The following is a 26629-nucleotide window of genomic DNA, read 5'->3' on the forward strand; positions in this document are numbered from 1 at the left end:
GAAACCTTACCACACCAGTGAGAACTCCTGGGATATTGTCTTTGCAAACAGGAGTAAAGGGGGAACAAGATTACCATATCACCTGGTTATTTCATGCATCCATGAGTCAGGCCTGCTCTGCTTGACAAACAGGCTGTGGCCCCATATAACCCTGGGGACAGCACCAACAGTGACTCCACTATGCCCTCTATATTATTATACACAACATTATTTCTTAAGTGTTTTGTAATTTTTCTGACTTTTGATGGTTTATCAGATGAATGCTCCTTCCATTAATGAATCATCCCCCTAAGTACTAACTGATGCCAGTTGGCATAGCTTGTTTCCTCATAGAAACAGACTTATCTGAGTCATTTGGCCTGATTCTCAGCTCCTCATTTTCTCAGTTACTCACAATGCACAGAAGTATAAGCTAGATGAGAATCAGACACTTACACTTTCAATCAGGCAAGTGATTCAAATTGGACTAGACCAGAGGTGAGCGAACTTTTTGGCCAGAGGGCCACATCTGGGAATAGAAATTGTATGGTGGGCCATGAATGTGCACAAAATTGGAGTTGGGGTGCGGGAGGGGGTGAGAGCTCTGGTTGGGGGTGTGGGTTCCAGGGTGGGGCAAGAAATGAGTTCAGAGTGCAGGAGGAGACTCTGAGCTGGGGAGTGGAGTGCAGGGGGAAGGGGGTGGGGCGGGGGAGGAGGAGTTTGGGGTGTAGAAGGGTGCTCTGGGCTGGGACAGAGGGGTTTGGAGGGCAGGAGGGAGATAAGAGCTGGGGCAGGGGGTTGGGGTGCAGGAAGGGGTGAAGGCTCTGGCTGGGGGTGCGGACTCTGGGATACGGATGAGGGGTTTGGGGTTCAGGAGAGTGCTTCAGGCTGGGATCAAGGGGTTCGGAGGGCGGGAGGGGATTGGGACTGGGGCAAGGGGTTGGGGCATGGGGAGAGGCTCAGGGGTGCAGGCTCCAGGTGGCGCTTACCTCAAGCAGCTCCCGGAAGCAGCAGCATGTCCCTGCTCCAGCTCCTATGCTGAGGCACAGCCAGGTGGCTCTGCATGCTGCCCCGTCCACAGGCACCACCCCTGCAACTCCCATTGGCTGCAGTTCCCGGCCAATGGGAGCTGTGGGGGCGGCACTTGGGGCGGGGGCAGTGTGCAGAGCAGAGCCCCCTGGCTGCCCCTACACGTAGGAGCCAGAATAGGGCTATGCTGCTGCTTTTAGGAGCCATGTGGGGTGCCCCCCCAGCCTGCTCCCCAGCTGGAGCACCAGAACAGTGGGAGCTTGAGGGCCGGATTAAAATGGCTGGAGGGCCGGATCTGACCCACAAGCTGTAGTTTGCCCACCCCTGGACTAAACCCTGCTCATGGAGTAAAGTCACACTGAGTTCATGGTATCAGTTCTGTAAGTAAGGCATGCAAACTTTGAGCCAAACTGTTTAAATCAAAAACTACATCAGGAAATGATGAATATTGATGCCACATGATAAATACCACCTACTGAGTCTGAATTGGAAGTGGTTATTGTACAGCAGCTGGGATGATTTTAGCCACAAATATCATTGTATAGGGCAAAGGAGGGAAAGAAGGGGGAACCAGAGGAGAGAAGAGCTATAAACCACTACCCTTATTTGTCTTATTGAAAATTAACCAGAGATTTTGCCGGCGTGGGGGTGTGTGTGTGAAATTTAGATGGAAATATTTCTTGATTTTCTGTGGAAACATTAAAAGCTGTTCTGTTTCAGCCAGAGAATGTTATCCTCAGAGCTTATTATCAATTTAAAAGAAAATAACTAAATAAAATACTTGCGCCTGCTGGCAACCTGGACAATTACTATAATTCTATTTTTAATATAAATAGAAGACAAATATTATGCACACACTAAAGATACTGGGGTAAATCAGCATAGCTTATTTCTCTACAACAGAGTTTCACAGGTAACCCCAACAGAGGATCTGGCTCATCATTTACTGGACCTTTAAAATGTAGACTGTATTCCAAATTCAACACAATTGAGTTTCACCCACATATGATGGTGATGATTTAGCTTCCTTTATTCAGATTTCAGTAGATTAGGGATCAGAACTATGAGGAGATATTTCATATTTTAATATTTCAATTCCGTATGTTTTATAATTAACTTAATCACTGCCACTGGATACTGTGCAATCCTATTAGACTAAGAATGAATGAAAAGCAAGTCTGAGAGATGGTTGCATGCTATTGTAGACAGACAGGCACAGACTCTTATTAAATATTCAATGGCAAAAACCAATGTTAACTCAGAGTTACAGTTGCTTGCTTGTATATCATTCCCGTGCAGAATTTTGAGTTGAGCAACTCAAACTTCTGAAAACCAGGCAATGCACATGCAACCACAACTCTGCCCTCTTTCAGAATGCCCAAGTATGCCCATTAATACATATACCTTTACTCTGACAGCCTCACAGTTGCTGAAATATACAAACTCTTCACCTCCCATTACAATCCATTCACTCTCACCTACAGGATTCCACATAACACTATTAAAGGGAGGGGGAAAAAATGGTTGCCCATTGCCACTTGCCTTCTATCCAGTTCAAGCAATACTTCAATATACACAAACTCACTGGCCCTTGGCACTGTCTAATTTCCCAATTAATCTTCTTCAAACACTTATTAATAGCAACGTTGGGTGTGCTGGCAGAGTTGTGGGAGATGCCGGGTGATTGGGGAGTACTGGCAGATCTGTGGGGTGCAGGAAGGTTGGAAGTTCAGTGGAGCTCCCAATCTCTTTTGCCTCCCTTACCATCCATCCCCATATATCCTCCTCCCGTCACTGCCTCTCCCACTATTCTGCCACTCCTCTGCTCCCCCATAACCCCTCCCCTCCCAGGAAACACACTTCTAGTTTTTCTCTGAAAGAACTTGGATTACATTCCCTCCAAAATGAATTTGCCACTCATGACTCAGAAATTGTAGCAGCCTCCAGCCACTCAACTCAAAATTCCTTTTGTATTGGGGTGGGAGATTTGGGATTAATTTATCCCTTCATATACTAATTGAAGGGTGAGTTCACAGCCATCAAGATATCCGTAATTCATCCAATCATCAATAGTACCTCTCATTTTAGTAGTAAAGCAGAAGGAGGAAACTGGGTTTTTTTTTCAAGGAGAGAGAGGTGTAACTCAGGAACTCCTTGGGCCAAAATATCCCAAATTTGGATCACTAACTCTACCACATACCACCATGAATCACACCAAATTTCAAAGAAATCTGAATAATCACTCAGATTCTAGACCACTTAAAAAGTCCAGTTTAAAACATAAAAATGGCAGGCATGGAAATACTCTAGCTGTTTTTCTGCATCGGTGATTGCACAGTGTAAAAAATGTACATTTCCTTAAATTCAGGTTTCAGTTTGGGTCCCCCAAAGATTTAATGGGTGCCATGTACTATCCTGGCTAAAATTCAACAGATTAATATCATTCTGATCCACATCCCATCAATAGTTATATACCTTGCTCTGGACCCAAAAAAATCTGAGACTTTTTTAAAATGGCTATTTTTTCAGGGCTCTCATCTCTGGAATCTGTGGTTTAAAGGACTCCAAATTTGGGAAACTAACCTTACTCTACACCCTCCTCAAATGTGCCAAATTTCAAAGAAATCCAACTAAACATGCTGACTTTATAGGACTTAGAAAGGTCCACCTTAAGACTACATCATGACATTGGTTTAAAGTACAGTGGCACTCTGGCACCACAATCATAAATCAAAACCAAATACAGTTTAAATATTCTGAGTCTCATAAAATCAAAAACACTCTCTCCTTTCTCTCCTCCCCTTCCCCCATAAGTTTGCACTTGTGTGTTTCATTGTTTTTAATTTTCTTTGAGGTAAATGGGAGATTGATTCTTCAAGACTTCTCCATTGAACTTAATTAAGAATTTTTCCTGTAATAATATTATAGCTCCTTCTATACAAATAAACTTCAGTTGATTAGAGTCTCAGCCTATCCTGTTAGGATTTAGCTCTACTGACAGATTCAGTTTTTATTATGTCATTTACCGTGTCTGAAAAGTCAGTAAGGCATGTGTTTTTATTCCTTACAGAATAATCAGACGACATAAATTTGGCCCTGCAGCAATATAATACTACTATTTTCTTTCAACACTCCTTTCTTGATGATGCCCTCTTCCTAACTACAATTAAATAACTTTAAAAGTTAACCTATTCTTTACAGTAGGTATTTGGTTCTTTTTGATTACATAAATGTGTAAAGTTCTCTTCATCACAAGGACATTTTTCACACTCATACAGTGCCCACCACAATGGGACCAACACCTGATCTGGTCTCTATGTGCTATCATAATATAATTAATAATTACAAGATATATTAAAAGTGTGTTATTTCAGTTGCAAAGTCAAGTACTCAAGAGTTAGGAAATCCAACATAGATAGTGACCATGCAACTTTAATTCTGCCACTTGTGTCCATCCAGTGCACTGAATGAGGCTGCGGTCCAGTGGAAAAATAGTATGTGACCATGTTATTAAGGACTGTATCATAGTATATATGCACAAGGGGGTGAGGGTGAATTAAGTTTGTGTGTGCATTCATTAATTTGGCATTTCCTAACTTTCAAGTGCTTGATTTTGCAACCTAAAACCATTCTTTTAATATAGTTTTTAATGTAATTTTAGTTTTTTTATGAAAGAAAGGTAACCCCCCCAATTCTGTTATGTGCAATTGTAACAACTCCCCATTCTGCTTCATCACTGGGATTGGAACCCTGAACTTTCAGCAGTTCAGTACAAACTGCTGCCACTTGAATTACACAACTAACTGCATTAGCTGGCATTAGGAAAAGACTGTTTTCCCAGAGGGTTGGTCCAAGTGCTGAGTCCTAGGCGTGGAATCTATAGACAGATGAAAAAAGAGTGGCCCAGGTCTCCTCCCCATTCTGGAATTGGGTGAGCTCTTTTCCTATATGGTGACTCCCAGATGGGGCAGGGAATTGTGTACTGGGGCAATGTGCCAGGTGAGAAGGGGGCAGCCCAGTCTGGCTCTATGTTCCTCCTTCCCGCAAAAGCATTCCCAATTCAGTGCTGTCATCTGCTCTATGGTTTTGGGAGTGGCGTGAATTTACCTTTAGAATACTTATGTTTAGCTATTACTCTGGCAAGCTGACAATTTTTCTGAGAAATTTGAGAGGAGGGAAATGACAATTTGAACTGTTTATATCTCTGCAAAAATGGGGTTTCATGGAACAAAGACAAGGCACTACTCTAGCTTTAGGACATTGCCCCTACAAAACATCAAAAGCCTGCTGCAAACACTGGTGGTGTGAAAGCATCTCCAAGAAAAATCCACACACATACTTTTTTAATGAAAAGTACCAGGCAAGCTTAAATATAAGAGTTGCTACCAGCTCCCTCTATAATGGCTAAGATAATGGTCTCCCTCTGTTTTGTTCAAAGATTTATTATTCAATGCTTATTTCAGTAATATCTAAGCTACCATGTTCTATAAGCATCAGAAGATGACATTCACTGCTGCAAAGAGCTTACAGTCTTAAAGACAAGATATAATGTCTGAGAAAACTAGGGGGTTGGCATGAGGATGGAATAATAGGATATTCAGTTCTCAGTTAGTCAGGAGCTATAATCACAACTCAGCACGTGCCTGACCGATACGAGGTTATAGTTTCCTGCGCACATTACAGAAGAGGTGAGTTTTGAAGAGAAGCTTGAAGGATTTTGACCGGAAGCTTTTCCGATTTGTAAGGGTTCATATGGAAAAGTGCTCAAAGAGGCAGAGAATCAGATGATTGGCAGAGTGAAAGTGGGATCCAACCTTGTCATTTTAGGAAGGATAGGTAGGGCAAGGCTAAATTGTGCTTTTAAGATAAGAACCAAAAATTTGTGTTTGATGCAGTAGAAGAGGGGGAGCCCAGTGTAGGGGCTTTAAGGGTGTATGTGTGTGGAGAGAGACAGAGCAACAAATGAGGAAAATGATCTTAATAGCAGTATTTTGAATAAATTTTTGAGGAAAGAAAAGGATGCAATCAGGGTTTAAACAGCAGTTTTGGCAGTGTGGGTAGAGATGGGCAGTGTGAGCTGATCTTGGAAATGTTGTGCAGGAAGAAGCAGCAAATTTTAGACACAGTTGGGATTTGTTCATTAAAAGAGAGGACTGAGTTACAGGTGAAAATTGAGAGTATGGGTCTGAGTGACAGAGAGGAGAGTGGTGGTATCCACCAAGATAAGGAAAGGGAGGAGGTGGGGTGGGTTTGTATAGCAAGATCAAGAGTTCAGTTGATAACCAGACATCAGAAGGAGACATCAGAAAGACAATCTGAGATTTTGGTTTTGATAGAGGGAGACCATTTCCAAGTAAAATGTAAACTTGTGAGTCATCCACAAAGATTATATTTAAAGATGTGTTTGCAGAAAAGACAATCCAGAGATAGGATGTAGAAGGAGAAGGGAGGGGATAGAATAATATATATCACTAGTCAAATTGTTTTATATTAAATTTACCCAAAATAAATTTCGCCAAGACAAAAGCATTTGATAGTATCATCCAACATCAACACACCACCTATGCACTGTAAAGCACAGTATCAGACTTACAGATTGTAAGCCCACTGGGCTTTTTATACTATGGGTTTGTACAGCACCCAGCACAATGGGTCCCTGATTTTGGTGGTTTCTTTGTATATAAATGTTTAACAGCAGAAACAACAAAAGTCAAAGGCAAATTATAACGGTTTCTGTGTGAATTTACTAAAATAGAAAAGCACCAGGGAGCCTTTTTCTACCTCACCTGCAGCTACATCAGGACTACACTTCAAATAGTCTTTTCTGGGAAATGCAGGAAAGTGTGGGGTCTGATACCAGTGCTAGCTAGAGGAGTGTGTGTAAGTGAGGCCATGGCCCCATCCTTTTACACTGGGCAAAGAACTAGTTACAGTTCTCTAAAATGCAGCAAGTCTCACTACTCACCATGCTCAGCACAGTGTTTAGGAAGCAGTCTGTCTTATGTGATGCCTCTAAGCACTGCTGCTTCAGCACTTCCCCGCCTCTGCAACATAGCTCAGGTGCTTAGGAGTCCCAACCCCATCCATAACAGCAAATAGACTGTGTTAAAGCCCAAACTTAACCATATTACCAACCTCAAAAGAAGCAACTTCAAGGCAATAATGCAACAAACTCTCCTTGAATTTGTCTGTCCCTAGGGATGGGACCTCTTCCGTGCTACCCCCTTGATTCCCTCTCTACAAAGATTCATTCCTACCTTCCTTATATCTCTGGTAGAGTTAACAAACTGCACCCACCACACCCTTTCACTTCAACTCAGGGTGTGCTCACTTTTGTTTGTTTTTCCTCTGTGCAAACCACTCAGGACTTAAGTTTCAAGTTGCCAGAAGATCCATTCTCCTCACTGACAGGAGACTCAATATGCTTGCTACCTATAGCATCCCATGTATTCCATGACCTCAGCCAGGCCACATATTTCCCCAGATGAACAATAGGGTCAAAATTTCTTCATTTTTTTTCACAACAAAAAACACAATAGGATGTGCTGATGGCTCCCTCTATATTCTGGGTGTTTGCCATGTATGGCCCCCCATCTGGCATTCCCTAACCTCTTTGTTTTTCTCCACAATAGCTTCTCTGTCTTTTAACTCACACTCCCTCAGATTTAGGATGCATTATAGCCATGGTAATCTTTCCAGTGGCTCCACCTCCAGTTTGTCAACTGCAAATTCTCTGCCAGTTAACAGCTTTTTCAGAAGCAGTCATGGCTGTACCATCTCTGTTAACTCTACATAGTGCTCTAACATTTTCAGGTCCATTAGTTGCCCTGTTCACATTTCGAGCTTATGCGGACACAATGCAAATAACGGAAAATGTACCCAAATACACCTGTATTGACAATTAGTTGTGTATATTATCAGAATTACTGAGTGGTCCAATCACTCCTTAATGATGTGCAGCCACAGTCACCTTTTCATTTGATCTGTTACAAGTACATTTCCTTGCCAAAATCAAGGGTTTTTCCAATTTAATTATGAAATTACTTACAAGTCACACTATATATTCTAATCTAATATTAAATGAATATCCCTTTTAAAACTCTATATTTTTCTGATATATAAACTAGACAGCTGTTTCTACGGTTAGATAACCTAACATAAAAGGAAATTTTTGTGTAAGCACAAAGTGAAACCAAACTCACTTAACATCTGTGAATAATTCAAAATAATCAAGCTAATGGAAATTAATCACTACATTGTGGTGAATCTAATGCAAAGCATGTTGTATTACATTTGTTACCAGCTTGGTTTACAGTTCTTAAAAGTAAAAACAACAAAGTTCATCCTTTTTTTTTTTTTTTAAGAAATGGAGAACTACTACGTTAATCAAACTGATTACAACTGTTAAACAACTGATGTTATTTTCAAGGTCTCACAACAGTGACTCTATAAAGCTAGACAAATTCAGAATGGAAATAAGGGAAATACCACCTTTAACAGCGAGGGTAATTAACCATTGAAACAATTAACCAAGGGTCATGGTAGATTTCTCCATCACTGACAAATTTTAAATCAAAATTGGATGTTTTTCTACTCTACAAATTATTTTGGGCAAGTTCTATGGCCTGTGTTGTGAAAGTGGTCAGACTAGATGATGATTTCTGGCCTTGGAATCTATAACCAATATCTGCAGCCTTGAAGGAATGAAGTTGAAAGTTATTACTGTCACACACAATGAGAAAACAATAATTCCTACAATGAGTTAATTTTGTGCTCCTATTGTTCTAAGGAATAATACTTAGGTATTATTATTATTATTACTGCTAGAGAGAGAAGTAATAATCTACTACTGGTCTAGTAGCATATTTCCCACTTTGGGCAGGCTTTCCAGCCATTGATGGGTGGGAGGTGCAGAGCAAAGGTCATTCCCAGCTCATTCCCTACCCAACTGTGTGCAGAGGTTTCTCTCCTCATTGTGCAGGAGCCTGCAATGTACGTAGCCTGCACAGGGGAGTAAGGTGGTGCACCTGCCATGCCCCCTCCCTCCCTTACACCAGTAGGGTATTCCAGCCTGGAGGTGGTAGAGTTACCTTTGCAAGCTTTACAATGGTGGAGATTCCCTATTCATAGGGGGAATTCTCCAATGCAAAGCTCCAGCCATTTTAAATTCACCTTGCATCATATAATCAGAGTTGAGTCCTACTGATTATAAAGAGGCCTTTCTTCTATCCTAATCTTTATCAGTCTCCACCCCGATTCCATGTATATATTAAATTCCTGGTCTGCATATATATTTATCTTACATATTCATATAGCCCCATTACCAGAATATCTGAAAGCCTCACAATCTTCTGTGAGGTAGGGAGGTACCTTTTACTGATGGGGGAACTGATACACAAAGGGATTAAAAGTGACTTCTCCAAGGATTTGCAGGATGTCTCCGGTGGATCAAGAAATGAAGCCAGTCCCCAACCACTTAACTATCCTTCCTCTTTAAATTTCCTCTATAAACATCACTATTTAAGAGAAACAACTGCCACTGGGAAAAAATTCTTCTTTCTATTTAATGTTTTATGATCAATAACCCCTTGAGGCTGAATATGAAAAACAGCTCTGAGTCAGTTTTCCAGTTTGAGTCATGTTCTTCAATGGTGAAGAAATGTGTCCATTTTTCTCATGATATAAGGCATTCCTTCCACTCAAAATATTTTTTCCAAAATGATTCACTTTCACCATACTGGCACCAGAAGAAGAAACAGATGGTGATGTCCAGGGAAATTATAGCACATGCCCACAGAGAGGGCAGCTGCTGGCAATGAGAAAAGAAACTAAAGCTGTTCACTGCATATGTGCCAACAAAAATCCAGATATATTCTTCTGCCTACACACATCTGGAAGATATCTGTGTTGCATTAGTTTCAGCTCATAAGGATACTGTACGAGGTCCTACCAGAATGTTTTTGTAGGGAGTAGACATGTAAGATTTTTAATCTATGAACTTTTAAATAAATAGCATTTATAGAAAACGATAGACGAGGTTTATTTTTTGGTTTGGAGTACTATACTTTAGGAGACTATATCTTAATCTGACTTGGTTTCTAGAAGACACTGTCTTTTTGAATACACAGGCAGTGACATAATTGAATGTGATGCTGTATCAATCTGGAAAAGAAAGATTTGTTTCTTTGAAAAAATGTAGCTAAAAAGACATTTCCTTCCTTTACAAGTTTTATATTTTTTCTTTTTTAAATTTAAAAAAATACAAACAAAAGAAGGTGGGAGCATGTAGAGATATGCCCTTTCAGTAGACAGATTTGAAGGAACCTTATTTGACATTACTCTATTGATCATGTGGTTGTCTGCAATTAGTCTGTAGAACTAGCCACAGTTGTAAAGGAGTCATATAAATAGCATGTGGAGTATAAGTATGTGTATATATCCAAAGTATACACAGCATAATATAAACTGATATGCTGCAACAGAAGTACAGAAAGAGAACAAACAAAGATGAACTCTAGAAAGTGGACTTGCACTCATGCTAAACAGAACTTTGATGGATGATGCACAACAGGCATAGTTGGAAGAGCACGTTCTGCTTCTTTCTCAGCTCTGTTTTACTGACTCATTATAATTTGCTGCTTTTCCTTTCAGTAGACATGCCAACATTTCCAGCAAATTTTTCATGCAAGAAAAGAACAAAGCCTTCCTTTATTTATGAAAAAGCAGCATACCCTATAACATAATTAAGTATGCTAAAGGAATATTTAAAATATACCACTTTTCATATGAACAAGTAGTAAATGATAAACTGCCTGGTGCTAAATAGAGTTGGCTGGTACCAATAGGAACTTCAGTAGTTTCAGTCAAATAAATAAATATAATTGCCTTGCAATTCTCATACGTTCATCAGGTCATGTGATTTTCATGACATATTGTCACCATCAAAACCCTGGGAAAAGCTTTCAATTTATGGCACTTCCATACTTTTCTACTCTAATAGTTCTTTTTTTTTCTTCATATTTGCCATTAGATCCAGGAGAAGCAGATCAGTCTTTCAGATGTCAATGTGAGAGAAAAGAAAATCAGAATTGGATAACTGAAAAAGCAGATAGCCATGATTTGTCAATGATCAAACATTTTGTATAAATTCCCTTTTGATAACCAAAGATTTCTCACATGCAGAAATAATAAAGCGTTTAGGTCCTTAAAATTCAGTAGATTTAGACTCTTTCTACAGTTTTATTTCACCCTTTCTTCTAACACTCACATGCCCCTTTGCCAAGCTGTAGCAGATGCTGGAGCCTTGCAGATTAGTTTCCCAGTGGAGGAGAACTCAGTAAAATGGATATATTGTAAGTGTAACTTGCTTTATTTACACACATACCAGTCCTGAAACAGAAGTGTAGGCAAACCTTTCTTTCAGGAATCTCAACCCAACACCAATGTTTGGTTCCCAGGGAGCAGCTCAAGAACCAACTAATCGGAGACCAAGGCAGAGAGCAAACTCTACTGTTTCTTGCTCCCTCTATCAAGCCCTTGTGTAACAAAAATGTAACTGCAGCACAAGCATTGCTTCCAAGACTAAAAACTGGCTTGCACACTAAGAAAAATAACTTGGAAAAACATGTAATACCACCACCTGATGACCCCTACCATAGCAATATATTCCCTCAAAATCGGATCTGTCACTGAACAAAGTTTGCAGAAGCATTCCATACCAAATTTGTAAATCAAATTAAATTTGTAAATCTGTTGCCTTGTTGCATATGTAACTAGTCTTACTGTGCCCAATCCTCAGACCAGCTCCACCCTTTCTGCACTGCTTTGGTAGTGTAAAGGGGACAAAAAGCTGGCTTAAACAATCAGATGGGGATTCCACTTGGAAATGGAAATTGCTAGGAGGGGTAAAGCCAATTTTATTGGCTCTATGCCACCCTCTCTGGCCTCCAGCCCCAGAATAGAGGGCAGGAGAGGGCATGACTGGAACAAATTACAGCTGCACACTAAGTTATGCTGGGGGGGGGGGTCACAAAGGTCCCTGGCTGGACCACTGGAAAGGAGGTGTGGCTTGGATAGATCTGAGGATCCACAGCACCATCAGCAATGTGAACTTCAATTTATTTTGGTGAGTGCACTAAAGAACTAAAGTTTTGCAAGTGTTATGTACTAATGTTAAACTACAATAAAAAGTGGAGTAAATTTGTTAATTTTTGAAAAACAGTATGCTACAGCCATAATATTTAGTTTCTTATAAGAGTCATTTATACAGAGTTTTCAAATATATTTTTAAAAATAATTTTAGTAAAGCTTGCAATATGAAGTATAACATACAACAGCGTTTCTCAAACTGGGGTCTGCAAAGATGCTCCAGGGGGTCCGTGGGCCCCACTGATCAACTCCTCCCCCTCCCTCCCAGTGCCTCCTGCACAGCGGGGAACAGCGCTCTGGGGAGAGGGAGGAAAGAGGCAGGGGTGGAGCAGGGGCAGGAAGAAGTGAGGGGTGGGGTCTTGAGGAAGGGGTGGAGTAGGGGCTGGGCCTGAGGCTGAGCAGAAGGTCTTGCAGGGGGTCTACGAAAAATTTTAAATCAAAATGGGGGTCCTCATGTTGCTAAAGTTTGAGAACCGCTGACATACAATACAAAATGGTGTCTAAGTTGCCATAACCAAGCAATAAACATAAAAGGCCCTAGAGTTCTCATCACATTTCCACACCAGGTCCAGATACAAATTTTAGTTAAGTAGTTAAATGACTAAAGAAGTCCCCATATTTAGATTATTATATTACCCCCATCGCATCTGTTGGCTATCAGCGAACTGAAATCAAGATGATGTCTAGGCACCCAAATTTCTTTTCTCCCTCTGCCCCAATTCCCCTGCCAATCACCTACTATATATGTTAAATTAAAGAATAATCTTTAAATCAATACAAATATATCTAGAAGAACAGTGCTTCCCAAAGAAAAATCTATTTGATTTGCCTTATCCATTCCCCTCTGTGGCATAACTTAACAGTAGCAATGTAACAAACAGAAAATAGCATTTCCTCTTATACTTACCCAAACCAAGAGACTGTCTTTATTTATTCTCATATTAACACTGACTTTTTAAACTTAGACAGGATAACTCAGAAAGAAAACAGGAATTACATAGACCAGCTATATTATAATAAAACTGTAATTGGATTTCTTGAGCATTCCGCTCCATTGTTATTTTACCTCACCCATAGCGCACAACTGTTTTGGGGTGTTGCTGTACATTGTTCAACAAGCTGCTCTTCTGTCATGGAAGTGGCTGTATTTCAGTGAAGGCTGAAGAAGTTGCTAGTTAGAGGTAGGGGTGTGTGTACACACTTACCAAGATTGTAAATCATTTGGATTTTTCTGGACAAATATTATGTATACATGTATATTGCTAATAATCAAGAAACATGGTTGTGAGAACTAGCTTAAAGTCACATGGCACTTAGTCAGATACTGGACGGTAGACGTTAATTAGGCCTTTCAGAAATCTGGATGCCACAAGATGAGAGAAAACAGAAAATCCCTCTGTTGGTGGATGAACTGCAGGTATAGAAGCCAGGTGAACTCTCACAGAGCTAACTAAAAGGCCAGATGAATTAAAATGCAGTAAGTAATCCAGTATATGGCTAATGTCTGATCTACAGGGTGATAAATAGCACGATCATGCCCAGACGGAAAAATCTCTCCCACTTAGCTGCATATGTGGCTCTAGTGGAATCCTTCCTGAGGTTCAGAACAATTTTTTGCAAGCATTTAACCAGAATTCATCCACACTGTGAGGCAGCAAGATTAGAATGCAGAAACCTGTCCTAATTCTGAGACAGGAGATCCCCAACTAGGGGTAAAGTTATAGGTGGTCTGATTGAAAGCTGGTAGAGGTCCGTGAACTAGTGCTGCATTAGCAACACTGGTTCCACTAAGATTAAATTGGCTTTGTCTGTTTTCATCTTCCTAGGTACCCTTGGGATGAGAGGAACTGGAGGAAACTCATTTAGCAGAGGATTGGTCCACAGGAGGAGAAATGCATCTCTTAATGAACCAGGACTGCAGCCCACCATGGAGCTAAACCTCTTGCATTTGTTGTACAGGTTGGTAGCAAAGAGAAGGTTACTCACCCTTTGCAGTAACTGAGGTTCTTTGAGAGGTCTCCCTACTGGTGCTCCATATTACATGTGCTTGTGTCCCTACACTTAGGATTGGAGATTTTCAGTAGCAGTGGCCAGCTGGGCTGTATTTACTCCTCCTCCAGTCTCACGCTGTGCATAGTGGCTATATAGTGCTGTACTGTCCAACTGCCCTCAGTTCCTTCTCTACTGCAGAGTCTATGTCTGAACTCCAAAGCAGAGGGGAGGTGGGCAGGTAGTGAAGCACCCATAGGGACACGCATCTCAACTTCTGTACAGAGTAACCTTCACTTCTTCTTTGAATACTATCCCTGTGGGTGCGCCACATTAGGTGACTGTAGAGCAGTGCCCCGTGTTGGATGGCTGGGTTTCGGAGCTGGATTTGTTAAGGATAATAGGACTTGCACAACTGCATAGTGCTTTGTAAATGTATGGGCTGATGCCCAGGTTGCTGCTTTACAAATCTCTGTGATTGGTAGATTGTTCACAAAAACTACAGCGATCGAAAGGATCTTGGGGAGTGTGTTTGAGTCCCCAGTGGGGAATGCAAATCTTTTCGGAATCTGTGGTACCGCCATCAGCATCATTGGTACTGTTGGAGGCATTTGCATTAGTACCATGGGAGGCATGTGCATCACTGCTGATGGTGCTGGAATTACCCTGAGTTCTCCAGATTGTCTGTTAGGTGGTCTCATCGGTGCTGAGGTGCTCAGTGCTGAGTGTTTAATTGATGCGATCGGTACCGCCTTTGGGGTTCTGGGCTTCTCTTTGCCACTATTGCTTGATGGTGCCATCTTATCCAATCCAGCCCTCTTGGGGTCCTTGGACTTACCATCAGTGCCGGTCCCAGAGGTCCCCTGAGAGTCATAAGTACTGAATCTTGTACTAGTCGGTGCAGAGGTTACCAACCTTGTTATTGATCTCTTTCTCTTAGATGGCTCCTTGGTGGGTGAACTTGGAGCCTGTTTCTTGGTGTCTTTGCGTGAGGAGTCTGCTGACTTTCTCTTCATAGGCAGTGGAGAGTACAAGGCGGCAGATGTCGGTGCTAATGGAGATCACTGTCCAGGAGGAATGCCAGGACCAGGGTCTGAGGCTGGCCGCAGTGAGCTTTTCATCAGTAGTAGTTTAGCTTCAATTCATGGGCTTTTCGGATTCTTGCCTTCAGTTTGAGGCAACGTGTGCTCTTCTGTGGTATGTGCGCCTCTCTCAAGCAAAGAATGCACCGGGATGCCCATTGCTCACAGGGATTGCCTCCCAGCAGGAGAAACACCATTTGAACCCAGGGGATTTGAGCATAAACTCATGCAGGGATAAGTTCCCTGAAGGGAAGAAGGTAGGGAATCACTACTCTAACCTAAGGTGTAACAAGGAAGAACTAAGGAATTTTTTTTAATAAAGCGGGGAAAAAAACAGGGGTGGGGGAGAGAAAAGGAGAACGGAAGCAATGACTATCTAATTTTAACGGAAACACTATCACCATGAAAAGCACTAAAGGAAATTCTCTAGGAAGGGCTTTGCTAGGGACTCCCTCTCAGGCCAAGGGAGGTTGAGAAGGAACTGAGGGCCGTTTGGTGACACGCATGAGGCTGCGGGGAGAGGGGAGCAGGAGGGTGCATGTGTGGTGCAATGGGCACTGCTACCGAAAATCTCCAATTGTAGGCACCGGGATACAAGCATACCTAATGTGGATCAGCCATAGAGACACTACTCGAAGAACAAAAAGTTTATTTCTGGGTATCCCTACTGGTGGAAGATCTGGAGGAGAATGTCGTTTCTGATGGACCACTCATGGTGTCTACAAAATTCCTGCTGAGGAAATCTACCATGGTGTTCCTCACTCCTGAAAGATGTAATGCTTTCCGGAAAACTTTGTTCCTGATGCACAGGTTAGCAGTCTCCTGCCTATTGAGATAAAACATGGCAATGTTGTCATCTATAAGCACTTTGCACCACCTTGTGCTTGATGTTAGACATAAATGTCTCACCGGCCCAATGACTCGCACAAATCTCCAGCCCATTTAAATACACAGATCTCCTGGGTTGACCACAGAGTTGTGCTCAAAGTTGACTGAAGCCGGCCCCCTGGCCTTTGGCAGACGCATCAGTAACCGGAGTTCCAGTTAACTCTGAAGACAGAAAAGGGACCCCCTTGTACATGCTGTGAAGGTCCAAGCACCAGTTCAGGTACGCAAACCAGAAAGTTCAGAGGATGCTTGGTCAGATGACAGACTGAATGGAGCCAGGCGCGCAGACAACCAAGGTGAAATCTGGAGTTACATACATGCAAGAAGACATGTGGCCCAGTAGTTGTAGACAGGAATGCACTGCTGTTGTGTTAGACTTCAGGCCTTCAGAGAGAGCAACTATGTACTGAGACCCATTGACTGCAGATAGGCCATTGCAATTATGGCATCAAGACCTGCTCCTATGAACATTATATGCGGTGTCAGCTGTAACGGATTTGTCTAAATTCAGTTTTGGGCCCAGATGAGAGAATAGCAGTCTGATAATGAGGATGCTGCTGTGGATTTGGACATTTTGAGGCACTGTGCATGAGTCAGTTGCCCAGGTAAGGGAAAATTTGGATGCCTCAGAGGCACGGGTGTGCTGCTACCACACCATACATTTTTGTAAAGATCCTTGCGGCTGAAAACAGGCCAAACAGGAGCACTGTGTACAGGTAGTGGATGTCTCCTGCTATAAAGCAGAGGTACTTCCTCTGGCCAGGATGTATTGCCACGTGGAAGTATGCACCCTGCAAATCAGGGGTGGCATACCAATCTCCACTTTCCAGGAAAGTGATAGTGTAAGTGAAGGTAACCATCATGAACTTGATTTTCTTGATAAAGCAGTTCATCTTCCTGAGGCCTAAATGAGACGTAGACCCCCCAGACCTTTGGGGAATTAGGAAGTAACAGGAATCGACTCCTTTCCCTCTGTGATGACAAGGAACGTCTGTCACTTCCAATTCCAGAAGAGACCAAATTTCTTGAAGCAACATGATCTTGTGAGATGGGTCCCTGAAAAGGAACAGAGGTTGGGGAAAGGGAAGAGATGAACAGGATAATATCTCTCTCCTTCATAGTCGTGAGCAACCATGTGTTCAATGTTTCATTCCAAACACTGGAAAGAGTGATAGTTGTCCAAAAGGTGGGAGGTGTTGAGATTGATATGCTGCCCTTGAGGAGGCAGTAATGATGACTTCTCGGGAGGCTGTCAATGTCTGATGAGAAGGGCATGATTGAGACAAAGCCATTTGGCAACGTCAAGAAGGTAGAGATCACCATTTAGGAGAGTCCTGGAATCTCAGCTGGAAATGTGATTTGTAGATGTGCTGAGGTCTAAACTGTTTCCTTTGAGCTTGGGATGTAAACTCATCAAGATCTCAGTTGCTTGGAGACTTTCAGGGTATGAATGGAGGCATCAGTCTTTTCAGAGAACGGCTTAAATCCCTCAAAAGGCAAGTTCTTGATTATATTTTGCAGCTCCTTTGGAATTCCAGATGCCTGGAGCCAAAAGAATATGTCACACCAACGGCAGTGGCCATCAATTGTGAAGCCATATCAGCTGCATCAATAACTGCCTGGAGGGATGTTTTTGCTGCGAGTCAAGAACCATAAACTGTTCCCTATACTCCTCTAGTAGTTTGTCTAAAAATTTTACAGCATTAGCAAGTTAACAAAATTATATTTGGACAGGAGAGCTGGATAATAGCCACCCTCATTTGCAGAGTAGCTGTGCTGTGGATTAAGCTTTTCTGTCATGCATATCTAGTCTCTTGAGCTCCCTGTCTTTAGGAGTAGCTTTGGGATGAAACTGGAGGGAGTACTCCTTGACAGCCAGGGCCACCAATGAGTCAGGGAGTGGATGTGTGAAAAAATAATCAAAGTCCTTTGGAGGTAATTGTTAGCATCTATCCAATCTCTTGCTGCAGATGGTAGAGTCTGGAGTCTGCCAAACAGTTTTCAACTGCTCCAGCAAGGATTCATTAATGGAAAGGGCAACCCCTCTTGGAACAGGGATTTGTAAAATATTGAGGCTACTGTGCAGATTTTCTTGAACAAGCTCCACCTATTCTCCTAAAGAAGTGGCCATGTTTCTCATTAGGTCCAGGAAGACCTTAAAGTACTCTGGAGATGGAGCATTCGGTTCCATCTGGAGATGAGGAGGAAATATGTGAAGGGACATCCAGGGGTGCTCATTAGGATTCAAACCCATGAGAGGAGAAACAGTCAGGGTAGCCTGTTGAGAGCTTTCTTGGACTAGAAAAGGGAACCTCCTTCTGGTATTAGATTTTTATGGGAATCTCAAATCCCTTGGTATGGGCAGCTACCAGTATGGCCATGCAGAGTACTGCACAATTTGAGTGCCCAGGTGAAGGGCACCATTTTGGGGCTTCCTTGTAGGAAAACCATCCACAGTCCTTAAAACCTGTGTCCCTGTTATGACGTGTACAAGGTGACCTGAAAGACTGGGATGGTGACATGCACCTCTCAGATTCAGTCTGAAGAGGAAATGTATTATTCTTCAGGAAATGGAGGGGTCATTCTTGTTGGGTTTGTGGAACTCTTGATGCGGGAAACACCCTGGGATCTATATACAGCAGTATGAGATGAAGAGGTCTAACAGCATCGATGACGTTGAAGACTCCAATGGTGCTGATCTCGCTGGCAAAGTTGACCTCAGCAGAGTTGCTTGTGGTGCTGACTACATCAGGTATGTTGAAAACACTGTTGGTGCCAACCATGCCAGAAATGCCTGCGTTGACAGTGCCAAGTTCACTTACTGTACTAACGGGAGCAACAGTGCCAAAGACCCCATAGTGGTAAATAATAGACCATTAGTAGTAGTGGAGAGTCTGGTAAAGGGAGACACATAAGAGCCCTTGCAGCCATGAAGGTTTCATTAATCAAGGCACTGAGACAGGTAAGTCCTCTATTAGGCTTGGAAGGATAAGATTTTTATTTATAAAGGTTGCAACTATAGATGCACAAACCAATGAGAATATTTCCACCAATACAAATAAAAATTTACAGATAAGCAAAGTAATAAAAATGCTGCTTGGGAACTTATTAGAGTCCCACCTTAACATTTATAAAACATGTTGCGATCCCAGCATTAGTAGAGCTGGAGTAGGGGTACCATTTTTATAGCTTTAACTTTTTGAATCTCAGTGCCTACTGTCTTTCAATAATTAATGTCTGACCTTCCCCCCCACCCCACATAATTGCTCGCAACTGTGAAAATTTAAATAGATAAAAATAAAAAATCCTTAACAATAAACATCTATATTATCTGTCAATTATATATAAAAAAACCTGATTCTGCCAAGCTGCCTATTGTCAGTACTTGCACTGCTGTTGGAGCCGATGGTACTGAGATGGTCGGGATTATCTTTACATCCAGGGTCCAGTAAAGACAACGGCACTGGACTTGATGGCTCAAGACTCACTCAGTGAAGACCGATATTTTGATCATTAACAGTACCGTTAACAGGTTTTATGTACGTAAACCCAAAGGAACACTAGACCTCCAAATGTTTAATGAACAGAAATTATTCTGGATAAATTTCTGATATCATTATTTGAAAATTGAGAATTACAAAATTATATTCCAAATCTTAGTTATAAAAAGCAATGACTTTCTGTACGAAAAAAGAAAAAAAAGGAGAGCTAAGTTAGGATAGGCCTGAATTCAGTTATTGATTAAGACAGGATCCTTGGAAATTCACCCTGCTTTGGAAGGGCCTCAAATAAAGCATTGAGTCAGTCCATAACAGATGTACTACATAGGAAGAAAATGCACCATAGGCCCAAGATACCTCTTCTGAAGCCATTAGGTCACAATTACAGGACCTGAGGGAAAGGAAGAAAGGCAGCAGCTGCACAAGCCCCAAGTTGGTATACACTGCTCATTTTGCTGGCTTTCTGGTGTGGAAGTAGATAAAGGGAATTTGGATGCAGGCCTCTGAAATGAGCAGGAGTCAGGCTAACTCTAGCTTTAATAACGCGAGATTTGTAGAAGCAGGGATAGTGCAAAGCGAGTGGAAAACAATTGTGAAAGAGGCTGTTGCGACCTTGTATTAGATAAGACTAGAATGCTGACTAGAAGAGAAATGGTAAGAAAAATAAGAGATCATGAAGGAATATGTATAAACAAACTGCGGTTGTTGCTTATTATTGTCTGTAATAAATACTTGCTCTAATTGTTTATCTTGGAGAGACCTGCCTAGGTGGGGGAAACCCTGTGTCCTAGTGCACTCTCTCCCTCTGTGCAATTGCTTGAGATAATAAAGTGTATCTGACTTGCTGCACCCAACCTTGAGAGTGAGAACTGTGTTTTTCTCCAACACTGGTTAGTTTAAAGGGAAGTGGGGGAAACGTTTTGATGGACCTGGGTCCATTATAGACTTACATCCATTGCTGCCCACATATAGTACTTCAAGGTCAAAATTTATATTTTTAAAAATATTCCTGTGAAACTTGTATAGAGTAAGGGACGTTTTGCCACATGTCCTTTACTATTTACATTATATAACAGTCAAAAACACCTACATTTGCTTGATAGGCTCCACCATGCTTAAATTACTAAATGTAATATATGAGGATTTACTTGGGAATCGTAATCAGTTTTACATAATATTTCACATGCTAATTGTAAACTACAAAAACCTTATGTGCTGAATGACTCCACTGACCAACCAAGGGGCATTTAGCACAAACATAACTAAAAACTTACCTTTTTTTCCTCTTTGTAGGGCCCCTGAAGAGACACTAGCCAACACCTGCTTTGGTGCAATGCCCCTGTTTGTACCATGCAGTAAAATCACAGCTAACACGTTACCTTGTTGGAGCCTACAAAAAGTCTATAGGTGATTAGCTAAAGTTCCATTTTTTCGCTATATTGTCTGATCTCTAGTGGCTTTGTTTGTTTGTTTGAATTAATTTAGTGCACTTTCTGAGTGTCAATGACAGGTACTCTTCAATAACAGAAATGAATATATCCTCTCTTCTGGCTGGAGAGAGAAAATAATGTAAGGAAACCCCAAAACATGTTTCCTGGGTTCAAGATGGAAAATGATTTGTCTCAAACTTGTTCAAGACTGGACTGAATCAGTAAATTTGTACCCCAGTATTTCTCACACCTTAATTTATCTCTTTGAAATTATGACACCACATGGCAGCAGGTCTGACAATCTTTCTGCTGGGCCTCACTGCAGAAGCTCCTGGAGACAACCCTTTCTTTGCACTTGAGTACTTGACAGATTCTTCTACACCTTGCAAAATCTGAATAGTTCTGGGATTTCAAATGCACATGGTGCATTCTAGGCACAAGAAATAGACAAGACTCGGAATACAGCAGTAGTGGAGCCCATCTTACAGGCTGCTAGATGGGATCAGATCTCTTTATAGTTTCAGAGATTGAAAAGAAGAGGTGGGGGAATTGTTAGGCTGCCATCTAATGCCTCAATCCAAACCTGGAAAGGTTATTTCTGGAGCCACATGCGGCTCTTCAGAAGTTAATATGCGGCTCCTTGTCTAGGCACCGACTCCAGGCCTGGCACTACAGGCACCAACTTTCCAACGTGCCGGGGGGTGCTCACTGCTCAAGCCCTGGCTCTGCCACAGGCCCTGCCCCCACTCCACCCCTTCCTACCCCCTCCCCTGAGCCTGCTGTGCCCTTTCTCCTCCACCTCTGAGCCTCCTGCATGCCATGAAACAGCTGATCGGGAGGTGTGGGAAGGGAGGGGGAGGTGCTGATCAGCAGGGTTGCTGAAGGGCAGGAGGCACTGGTGTGGGCGAACACAAACATACTGCATACCTGAAAGTCACAGCTTGCATGAATTCATCAAGAAGGTCGTCATAGGCTTGACCCCGAACTCTTTTGTGCCTCAGTCCAATATATAAGGGATCTTTTAGCAACTCCTGTTAAAGAAAGTACAAACTATTAATAAAACAAAAGTTACTTTTTATTTACAGTCTAATAAAAACAAGGACAGAGAGAGAACAACACAGTGTTTGAATTAACTGGAATAAATGGGATATATATCCATTAGCATATAAAGATTGAAGAAATATTCAGTTGTATCATGTGGGCAATAGAATGAATCTGTGTCATTCCCAAGAGAAGAAGTAAAGGTTTAAGTCAGGTTTCACAACTTCTAGTACTGATGGAAATAAGTCAGAACCCTATTATAAATCATATTCCTTTTTTAATACTTCTCTTAGTTTAAAGAATAGAAAGGAGGTACATAAAAAGGCAAATACTGGTTTTCCTCATAAAATTTGCTTTTCATATATTAAGGTTTCATACAGTGTTTTAGATTATAATGTTGGAGTACCAGCATGCATGGTATCCATTCCACAGAGAATAACCAAGTGCAGCCTTGCCCACCTCTAAACTAAGCTAAAACTCTGTGGTTTTGGATTATTCTTGTTCAATGAACAGTGTATTTCAGAGGCAGCATATCACATTTTATGTTCTGGTAGCTATGTTGTCATTAAAAAAAAGACCAAACTACCAGTAATACAGACTTATATTTCCGTATTATTACAGATCTGTCACAGACTCTTGGCTCTTTAGTTTCTGTAAGAGGTATGATTTGTCTTGCTATGGCACCAGTCCATATAAATATGGTTTCAAGATGCTCAGTCCCATCATTTGGATTCCTGGTATAAACTGAGTTCAAACTGTTAGTCAGTCTGCAGCTGTGCCATCTGCCAATAATTGCTTCTTTTTGATGCCTCTTCTGCTTTGGTTTTAGATGAACTAACACAGTAACTTTTTATGTTCACAAGTTCACTGCTCAGGAATTCTTATGTTAGGGAAAAAGTAGCAAAATGTCACGATCAAAACTTTCTAGAATAAAAACCATGAGTTCTTATTCAGCTTTAGAAAAACAACAATGTTAAATCATTTCTCTTGCTATATGAAAAACTGTTTAATATGCAAGAGAACTATTCAGTGAAAAGAAGCATTTATTTCTTTAATAAACTTGGTTATAGGAAATGTACATACTTTTTAGATGTGTATCAAGATTTGGCTTTGGATAAATTATTCAGCCAATTTTTGACCAAAATTAATACATTTTGCTGCAGCAAAATATTTGGTCATATATCTATTCACAGCTAACTAATGAGGATGAGGTGTCTGAGGAACACAGTACCTGCAATGTAGCTAACTTGGCAAATTCTTTTCCTCTTATTCTCATGTTTTTATCATTTCAGACACTTGCACCCTACCATGGTGTATCTGACTTCCTTTCTCATTCCCCATCACTATCAATAGCCCTATGTTTGTTCTCGCCTGGTCACCTTACTCTGTTCTTTCCTTTTTGACAGGTTACCTCCTTCACTTCATCAGCCTCAGCTTCTCTTCCTTATATGGTGGGAGGTGGTCTGGCATAAACCAATCTGACTCCAGAATATTTTTTTCTTCACTCTGGCTTTATTTTTCCTTTTTTACATGGCGGGCCTCAGGATGGACGCTAGAAGTTCTCTTAAGCAAAAACACACACCCCCAACCTCATAATGCAAACAGAAATACTTTTCCCTGCCCCTTCTTCAGGGTATTACCCTACTATATTGGCTCCTTGTCACCAGTCCTTCCCCCCAAGCAGCTGTTACCTTAGTTTCTTTCCCTATAGGGTGGGGAGACAGCCTTTCCTTCCTGCTGCTACCACTACCCCTGCTGCAGCTTGTCTCTCATCTGTGTCCTCCTCTTTCTCATCAGAAGAGAGGTTTTTAAAGGTCACTGGTAGCCCTTAACTGGCCTCAGGTGTCTCTAGTTAACCTTTGGTAAACTTTTTTTCAGCTCATAGGGAACAGGTCCTTCACCAATCTAAGGCTGATATATTTGCCTTCCACCACTCTCTTATATCTGTCACGACTGACTTTATCACACCTTCTTTTGCCTCCAATCTATCTATGAGAAGTGCCAGGATGTTCTTCCACTCTGGTACTATAGGATATTTTAACACAACAATCTGAACACAATTGGGTTTGGGCTCATCCTGAGCTGTTGTGGTAATGAGTATTACAACTTGGGGCCTTCTGTTGAGAATGCTTTCATCCTGAGCACTGTGGGATTACCTGATGACAGCATCTGTTTTTGTGGGTCTTGGAGAGACTAATTTCAAATGCCTTTCTGAAATGTTGATGGAAACTGAATTATTTGGGACTAGCTGATGCTATATTGCACTGAAGTTGTGTAATGGTCAGTTGGGTACCAGTTAAAAAAATTATCATTACATTCAAAGGAAGTTCTTTTATTGCTTGATGAAAGTTCAGTAGTTGAATGGCAGCCTCAAGGATCAAGAGGATAAGGAAATTATACAAATTACACAGAATTTAAGCTACTTTGCTCAGTGCAGAAGGGAACAGATTAGTCAATAGCCTAATCTTACCACCTGCATTCCATCCTCCTTCTCCTTGACTTCCCAGCAGCTTTTGACAGTCAACCACACTCTAGATCTTGAATCTCTGTTCTCCGCTGGCATTCATACCTCTGTCTTATGACTCTCCTCCTATCTGTCTTATTGCTCCTTCAGTATGTTGTTTGGAGGGTTGTTGCTGGCCCCCTCTCCACTTTTCAGTAGGTATTGCCCTAGGCTCCATCTTTGGTCCCCCTCTTCTTTTTCTACACACTCTCTCTAGGTACTCTTAATTTCAGAAATAGCTGTGACTCCTATCTTTATGCTGATCGCTCAAATCCGTCTCTGCACTGACAAGCTGTCTTCCTCAATCCAATCCAGCATTTCAGTCTGTCTTTCTGATACCTGTGTTTGTGGACGTCAAGTCAACATCTCAAATTCAATATGGCCAAAACTGAGTTCTTGATCTTTTCTGTCAAAGTCCTCCCTTCTCCCACTTTTCTCTATCACTCTGGACTACACTACCGCCCTTCCCAGTGATCCAAGCCTCTAATTTGGGTGCCATTTTTGACTCAGCCTTCTCTAGACCTGTCATAAATATAAAGGGAAGGGTAAACCCCTTTAAAATCCGTCCTGGCCAGAGGAAAACTCCTCTCACCTGTAAAGGGTTAAGAAGCTAAAGGTAACCTTGCTGGCACCTGACCAAAATGACCAATGAGGAGACAAGATACTTTCAAAATCTGGGAAGAGGGAGAAAAACAAAGGGTCTGGGTCTGTCTGTATGCTGCTTTTGCAGGAGACAGAACAGGAATGTAGTCTTAGAACTTTTAGTAAGTAATCTAGCTATGTATGTGTTAGATTATGATTTCTTTAAATGGCTGAGAAAAGAACTGTGCTGAATAGAATGACTATTCCTGTCTGTGTGTCTTTTTTGTAACTTAAGGTTTTACCTAGAGGGATTCTCTATGTTTTGAATCTAATTACCCTGTAAGGTATCTACCATCCTGATTTTACAGAGGTGATTCCTTTACTTCTATTAAAAGTCTTCTTGTAAGAAAACTGAATGCTTTTTCATTGTTCTAAGATCCAAGGGTTTGGGTCTGTGGTCACCTATGCGAATTGTTGAGGATTTTTACCAAACCTTCCCCTGGAAGTGGGGTGCAAGGGTTGGGAGGATTTTGGGGGGGAAAGACGTGTCCAAACTACATTTCCCAGTAAACCCAGTTAAAGTTTGGTGGTGGCAGTGGAAATTCCAAGGGCAAAGGGTAAAATTAATTTGTACCTTGGGGAAGTTTTAACCTAAGCTGGTAAAAGTAAGCTTAGGAGGTTTTCATGCAGGTCCCCACATCTGTACCCTAGAGTTCAGAGTGGGGAAGGAACCTTGACAAGACCCGTACTTTCACAATGTCTAAATCTTGTTGCTTCCTCTTACACAACAATTCTAAGATAAGGACTTTCCTCTGTTTACACAGCTACAACTCTCATCCAAGTCTTCAACATTTTGTGGCTTGACTGGGGCAAGACTTCTTCTTTCTGGCCTTAACTACTGCAACCTTCCTCCTTTCAAGTCCATTTAAAATGCTGTGGCCAAGATCATTTTCCTAGTTCATCACTCTAACCACATCAATCCCCTTATTTCAATCCATTCACTAGCTCCCTCTTTGCCTCTGCATCAAACACAAGTTTATTGTTTTTATCTTTTAAGGCCAGTCACAGCTTATTTAGCCCAAACCTAGCTAGCAAATTTAGTAACTTATGATACCAGCCTCAACCTTAATTCTGCCAACTTTCCCGGCCCTTACCACCTGTTACAAGATTGTTCTCTCTATAAAATGCCCACAGATGGTGCTCAAGAATATTCAGCATAGTTCCTTGGTTCTGTAGGACCGATAAAACTTGTTGCTGTTATTTTAAATGGCTTCTAGTGTGCAGCTCTTTACATGGAATCACTTTTCATGGAACTCTTACCGTTACCCGTGAGTCATCTTCTCCCGAAAAGCTTTCTCCAACTCCACCCCTTATGCATAACCAATACAGCTACTACTTTATCCTCCTTCAAATAAGTCCTGAAGATTCACTCTGTGTTACCTAAAGAACACACCCCGC

General features: G+C 41.6%; 1 protein-coding gene across 2 annotated transcripts in view; it reads right to left on the reverse strand.

Moving 5' to 3' along the window:
• Positions 1–26629, reverse strand: part of ME1 (malic enzyme 1) — a 343107-nt gene that overhangs the window by 132022 nt on the left and 184456 nt on the right. For both annotated transcript variants that reach the window (XR_012157982.2, XM_073336566.2), the window contains exon 6: positions 21973–22076. Coding sequence is in view for 1 of the 2 variants with exons in the window: in XM_073336566.2 (XP_073192667.2) it covers positions 21973–22076 (104 nt within the window). In the remaining variant the exon portion in view is untranslated. The remainder of the gene's footprint in view (positions 1–21972; positions 22077–26629) is intronic.

Source organism: Lepidochelys kempii, chromosome 3 (genome assembly GCF_965140285.1).
Source record: "Lepidochelys kempii isolate rLepKem1 chromosome 3, rLepKem1.hap1, whole genome shotgun sequence".
Taxonomy (NCBI): Eukaryota; Metazoa; Chordata; order Testudines; family Cheloniidae; genus Lepidochelys; species Lepidochelys kempii.